This window comes from Hirundo rustica, chromosome 3 (genome assembly GCF_015227805.2).
Source record: "Hirundo rustica isolate bHirRus1 chromosome 3, bHirRus1.pri.v3, whole genome shotgun sequence".
Lineage (NCBI taxonomy): Eukaryota > Metazoa > Chordata > Aves > Passeriformes > Hirundinidae > Hirundo > Hirundo rustica.
The window spans coordinates 23,220,336-23,226,807 of NC_053452.1; the positions used below are offsets into that span (position 1 = coordinate 23,220,336).

Genomic DNA, 6,472 nt, shown 5'->3' on the forward strand with positions numbered 1-6,472 from the left:
GCATAAGGCCAAGGTAACTGTGCAATTAAAATGCAAGGAAGGTAAGGTTCCGAGAGGTAATAGAAAGAGTGTTCAGTCTGTTAAAATACTCTCAACAGAACAGTGGAACAGAAAGATTTTTGTCTGCAGCAACTGTACTTCCATCAGTCTTTGTCTGGCTTTGCCTTTACAAGAAGTCTGTCGCATTTCCTTATTATTTAAAGGAACAGGGCGAGTAGCGAAAGTGAAAATCACTTCATCCCAGCACGGATGCTGTGTCCTCACACCCATGACCCCGGGCTGAGCTGCCTGTCCCCCATGCGGAGCTGCCACCGCTCCAGAGAGCCCATGTCCCAGGAGCACGGCTGGCGGGAGCTGCCGGAGGTGAGCGGCGGGAGACGCACGGGGGCACGGCCGGCTCCCGGGGGCAGCCTGGAGAGGAGAGAAACCGCGGGGAGGTTATTTCTGCAGGCGAAACAGCGAGCCGGGCCTCCCGGCGGGGCGTCGAACCCGGCCGGCCCCCGGGGCCGGGGCTCTCCGGGGGGATTTTCGGGCAGCTCCTGCCCGGCAGCGCCGTGACCCGGACTTTCCCCGGGCTCCCGGCGGCTGACGAGAGCCGGCGGTCCCGGGGGGCGGGCAGTGCGGGACGCGGCCGGGGGGTCCCGGGCTCCCGCGGCCGGCGGGCGCCATGTGACGGCCATGTGGGCGGCGGCTCCGCCCCGGGCCGCCCCGGCACCTGGCGGCGGCACCCCCGGCCCGGCCCGGCAGGGCTCGGCCCGGCTCGGGGCGGCGCGTCCCCTGCCCGGCCCGCCCCGGCCCGCCCTGCCCTCGCACTGCCCTTCCCTCGGCTCCCTTGCAGCGGCAGCCCCCGCGGGCCGGGGCAGCCCTGCGGGCGGCTCGGCGGCTCCGGGATGTCGTGCGCAGTCCCGGCGGCGGGGGCCAGCGCGCTGCCCCGGGGCGCGGCGGCCGAGGGCGGCCAGCAGGTAGGGACCGGGCGGGCGGGCGGGCGCATGGGGCCGAGTCACGCCGGGCAGCGCCGCCTCGGGGGTGCCCCTGCCCCGGGCATCGGCCCTTCTTTTCCCGGGGAGCGGCCGCCGTGCCGGCTCTTCCCAGGTGGGAGAGCGGGCGAACCGCCGGCGGTGTGCGGAGAGCTGCCGGGGCACGGCGAGGGCAGCGGCTTTTCCCCAGCCGCGGGCGGCCGGGAAGGGAGCAGGGATTTCCTGCCGGTACCTCCGCCCCACGGCCGCGCTGGAGGGAGGCAGGTGTAAAGTGCTGCCCGGCGGGCAGAGCGGGAGCGCCGGTCCCCGCCCGGGTGGCCAGCTTCCCCCATCTGCGGCATCCCCCGGGCAGCCGGCCGGCTTCCAGCCCTGCGCGTCGGGACCGCCTGTGCGTGGGGCAGAGGGATGCGCTGCGCTTTGCAGGGACCATGCGGTTTCTGCGAGACCGAGGATCAGCGCCGTGAAATTGGAAGCGTTCGTTCTCAGAAAGTTACGCACCCGACTTCGGGCATCTTCTGCGTGCGCCTTGCGAACTAACAAAGTGTTTCTGGCTGATGTCTTCCAGAGTCACGAAGAAGACGACAGAAAAGTAAGGAGGAGAGAAAAAAATCGAGTTGCTGCACAGAGGAGCCGGAAGAAGCAAACTCAGAAAGCAGATAAACTTCATGAGGTGAATGGGTACTTGGTGCTTTGCAGGCATGGCTTGGGTATCAAGCGCGGGACTCTACAATAAAGAGGAATCCTTAAGCAGGTGTGGGCCTGTCCTCACACTATTCCTGCTCAGAGAGCTGTGGGTGTGAGGCACAGAAAGGTGTGCTGTGGGATGCTTGGTTGGGAACTCACAGACGCTGATGCTGCTGTTGGACAGTGCAGCTCTGCCTTCAGTGCCACTGCTAGGAAGAGAGAGACATGGTCCAGCGCTTGCATCATCCTCCCTCTTTTGCTCTTCCTGTGACCACCCAAAGAATGGGATCACAGGGCTCCTTTGGGCTAAACCAGAACCATTTTCTTCTGTATTAGTGTAAAGCTTGCCACATTTGCTAGGGCAGTGGATGAGTTCTTGCTGTCTTCTCTGAGGTAGGAGGTGATGGAGGAGGAGGGGACCATGCAGTAGCAATGCTGGCTTAAATCAGTTCTAAACTGTGGTGTCAGTGACGGGGTCCCCAGACATACCCAGTTGAAAAAGCTTCTTAGGAACTTGGGAACCTGCAAGCGTGAGAGCTTGGCTTGGCTAGCTGTTATACTTGTATGCTTTGAAGAGTAACAGTGGGTGTTTAAAACAAATTATTCTTCCAGAAGCTCTTAATATCATAATGTGGTGTGGTTTTCTTGTGTCCCCCGTGCAAACACTGGAGGACAGGGATCCCTTTTCTCTGTTTTTGGATGTTACCTCACACAACAGCGCTCTTGTAGCCAGGAGTCAGCTTTTGGGGTAATTGTCAGTTTTGCAGCACACTGCCATTGTGGCTGAGTCAGTTGTTCAGCTCTGAAGGTTCATCACAGGCTTTTTTCTTTCTCGCTGTGGAAGGATCTGCCGGCAGTTAGCAGAGACTAAGTGGGACAATGTGGGGAGTTTTGGGCTTGGTTTTTCCCAGGTCTCCTCTGAGTCAGCGCCTGAGAAAGCCAGGTGCAGGGTACTTCTGAAAAGGGGTAACCCCTGGCTTTGGAATCCTTTTTGGGCTCTGTGCCATCCTGCAACCTATCTGATGTTCTTCCTGAACTTGAGGATCTTCCTGGTGCTGGGAATCTTCATTCTGAGGCACACAGGTTTTGCCAGGTGTAGGCAGATCTGGTTGAATAGACATTTTGTTCTTAGTAAGAACAATGTGACAGTGTCACCCCTGAAAATGGGACAGAGCAATGGGACTGCAACACTTATTCCAAAGCCCAGGACCATGGGGTTTGGGGCAACAAGAGATGAGAAGAATGACAGTTGGGATCGAACAACTTGGCTGGAATTTGGCTCCAATACTGTGTTAGGAGGACTGTGCCTGTTTTACTCTGTGAGAGGTGGTGGAAGGGTGTGAGGGTGGGCAAGGAGCCCAAAGTTCTGCAGCAAAGGGCAGCAGAGGCAGTGCCAGGCTGCCCAGAAGAACATTGCATGAGAGGCTCTCCCTGCTGCCTTTTAAGGCACGTGTAGGCTTTGAAGTTTGCTCTGAAGCTTTCCCAGGGAGGTGAGATTGAGTAGGTGGATGTTGAGCCTTGGGCCAGCTGCGAGGTTTTCGGTGGGCTGGCTCTGAACCTTCTAGCTCTCTTCTCTTTGGGATGAGAAGGCTTAGAAGCAGGGACACTTGAGACACACAGTTATCCAAAAATGTGATGCAAGAGTCTTGCATCCATCACATGTATGCTGCAGAGCAACTCAAAACTCCCCTGCAGTTAACAGTAACTTATTTATTGCCAGAGAAGCCTTAGCTCAAAAACAGCTGGGTCAAGGATAACCAAGGCAGTGGTCTGTTCTCCTGGTGAAAAAATGAGTCTGGCATCAAGCTGGCATGATGCTTCCCTCCTCCTGAGTTCCTGGGCCTCTGCCCAGGAGGCTACAAGCTCTGGGAGGCCTGGAGGAGAGCACTGGACACATTGTGCTAGCCTGGATAAATGGCTTTTCCTTGCACTGCTCTGGGGCAGGGGCTGCCCTTCTCTCACCAGCAGTGCCAGGCTCTGTGTTTTCCCAGCACCCCTCGGCAGTCAGTGCTTTCATTTTCTCCGATCTCGCAGTGCAGATTCTGTTTTGGCCCTTCCCAGCAGAGGCAGCCCAGGCTGGAAGAGGCCACCATGGGGACACAGCCATCCATGCCTGCAGCCCTGGGCTCCTGGGGGACTCCTGAGGGCCAGTGGCACCTCCTGGTCTTCAGGGCCATGAAAGGAATCGCAGCGTGGTCGGGGCACAGGTCGTAAAGCACTTGCCCTGTTCCAGCTCCCAGGCTGTTTCTATCTTTCCTCAGCACTTTGTAAGTTGTAGTAAGGAACCACACTATTTTTCTACAGTAGTGTGAATGTACTCAAGGTGGAAGCACTGAAAGGAATGTTTTGACTGTGAGTTTGTTGGTTTTGATTTTTTTTTTTTTTACTTTCCCCTCCTTCCAGGAATATGAGTCTCTTGAGCAGGAAAATACCTCCCTGAAAAGAGAAATTGGAAAGCTAACAGATGAAATGAAACACTTGAGTGAAGTGTTGAAGGATCATGAAAAGATCTGTCCTCTCTTGCACTGCACCATGAACTTTGTGACCATACCAAGGCCTGATGCACTTGCCAGCTGCCTACCAAGATGAGTGCTCTCCTCAATCACCTCTAAATGTGATGTGTGAAAGTGCCACTAACAGGAGGTTTGAAGAACTGCCTACTTCGTGTGCAGTTCTTACATCGAAGAGGGCTGGACACGACCATGCAGCTCTCCTCCACGTCGAAATGTTACAGCCAACTGAATCTCAGGAAAACACCAATATGGGAAAAAAAAAAAAAAGACAATTTGAAAAGCAGCTTCTAACTTGGTAGACTCTTCAAGCCATGGTTTTGCCTTTAGAAATGTCGAAGTGCCGTGCAGCCCACTATGGAGCGATGGAATGTAGACAGGGAAAAGTACCGACCTCAGACTGGGATGCCTTTCTCCCACACGTCCAGTGCCAGTAACCCTTTGTCACTTGTCGCCTGTGTATGTCATGATGTGGCTGCTGGGTTTTATGTCTCTGAACAGGTTTGGTTAATAAAAGCAATGTCTCATCTTTACAATGTTCTCTACCTTCTTCAATAATCGATGTCTTTATAGCATCTCTGCTTTTCATTTGCTGGTCAGTGCCAAAGTCCAATGCTAATCCTCCTGTTAGTTGTTCTATTATTTACTTAGCACCTCATCATTGGTCCCTCTTCTGAAGTGTGTGTAACAAAAGAGTTTTCTTAGTCTTTAATATTCCAAATCATCAGCCCCGCTGGCATTAGTCCTTGGAGTGTTTTATATCCTAAAATACAGCTTGGCCAGTTTCTGATGATGATTGTCTGCTCTGTGTGGCAGAAAAGCAAACAGAGTTAGATGGTTTTAAACATTGTTTTAAAAAGCAGATTTTAAAATTTACTCTTCTAATGCACCCACTGGAAATGAACAAGTAACTTCATCCTTTTTCATCTTGCTTATTGCCTCTGGAAGATTATGTCTGTGGATTGAGTTTTGCTAAACATTTTGTTCTATGTCCACACTGAAGGCGTTTCATAATTGTTTGAAAGAAAAACCTTCTGTTAACTTTTTCTTTTTAGTTACAGAAAGGAAGTATGATTGCAATGTTACTGAGAAATACACAGAAAATTGTGTTTACTTTCTCTAAAGATTCCTAGTAGTGTCAGCCTCTAGAAATGTGGTTGCTGTAGCTTGGGATCCAGCAAAGAGTCTTTTTCTCACAGTATTTCCCAGTGAAAGAGCACCTTTGGATAGTAAAAATCTCTTCCCCATTGCCAACTCTCTCACTTCAGCATTTGAATTTTTTTTTAGTTAAACTCATGGGATTCGTTTCTCCCCTCACCAGGATCATAATATTTATCAGCAGAATGTGATCTGAAATGTCTGAGTTTTTAATTTTTTTTTTAACCTTTTTTTCTTTTTAGTTTCTTTAGTAGTGCATTGCTGGTCACTGCCAAGGCAGAACTTGGGAAACCATGTAGTCAACTCTACCTTCTAAAGGGCCCTCTTGTACCATTCTCTTAGGCTAGAAACTCTGGATGAGCTGTCGGCTTCTTCAAATTACTTGTTAGGTTGTTCCCAAGAGAATTTCCAGGATGTGCATCTGCAGCCTAAATGCTGTCTTCAAAGTTCCTTACGGTCCCGTAAGAACTGAGTCATCCAGCAAGGAGACTCTGCTGCAGTCCCTGCCTAGGAAAACAGAAGTCTCGGTACAGTTCAAGATACACATTTTGGGTAATGTCCTTGAACAATGCTGTGTGTCACCCTTAAGAAAGGAAGCTATCTTGCGAATATTCCTCCCCACACCCACATTCCCTCAGGCACCAGAGGCCACTGTGTAGTTTGGGCAGAGTAGAGATGTAATGGAGAAGGAGTAACATGGTGGAAATGAACAACATTCGCTCGGGGAAAGTCCATCATAATTTAGGGTGAAGGGACAGAGGAAAGGTTTCGTATCCCTTAACTAGGGATGTGCAGCTGACTGGAAAGTATCTAATTGGGGTCAGGACTGTACCGAGATGGTCTCACATATGAAGCCCTGTGGACTCTCAAATATGGAAGGAAAGATCAACTAGTCCAAGACAGTCCAACCCAGCAGAATCCTTCTAGACATTTTTTTTGTTCCACAGATGCTCTCTGCTAGAAGTAGAAATCTAGTTCTCTGTAAAATCCTCCTCCTCACATATTTATTCTTCTAAACATCTGTCTAGAAACTGACTCCAGCTTATCACTTGGTGTCCTATGCGGGTTCTGTGGTACGTTCCCCATCCGTAAGCACTGTTCTTGGTCTGCAGTAAAAGTTTTAATCCATGGTTTCTGCACTGG

At 51.9% G+C, this 6,472-nt stretch overlaps 1 protein-coding gene across 1 annotated transcript; it reads left to right on the forward strand.

The window, feature by feature from the left end:
• The first annotated feature begins 249 nt into the window (after positions 1-249).
• On the forward strand, positions 250-4,707 carry BATF3 (basic leucine zipper ATF-like transcription factor 3). Its single transcript, XM_040059646.2, has 3 exons — positions 250-363; positions 1,543-1,647; positions 4,065-4,707. The coding sequence occupies exons 1-3, from the start codon at positions 250-252 to the stop codon at positions 4,248-4,250; spliced, it is 405 nt and encodes a 134-aa protein (XP_039915580.1). The 3' UTR covers positions 4,251-4,707.
• The last annotated feature ends 1,765 nt before the right edge of the window (positions 4,708-6,472 follow it).

Coding starts and splice junctions, on each gene's coding strand:
- BATF3 (XM_040059646.2), top strand. CDS start 250: ATGCTGTGTCCTCACACCCATGACCCCGGGCTGAGCTGCCTGTCCCCC. Junction 364..1,542: donor GCTGGCGGGAGCTGCCGGAG/GTGAGCGGCGGG, acceptor GATGTCTTCCAG/AGTCACGAAGAAGACGACAG. Junction 1,648..4,064: donor AAGCAGATAAACTTCATGAG/GTGAATGGGTAC, acceptor CCCTCCTTCCAG/GAATATGAGTCTCTTGAGCA.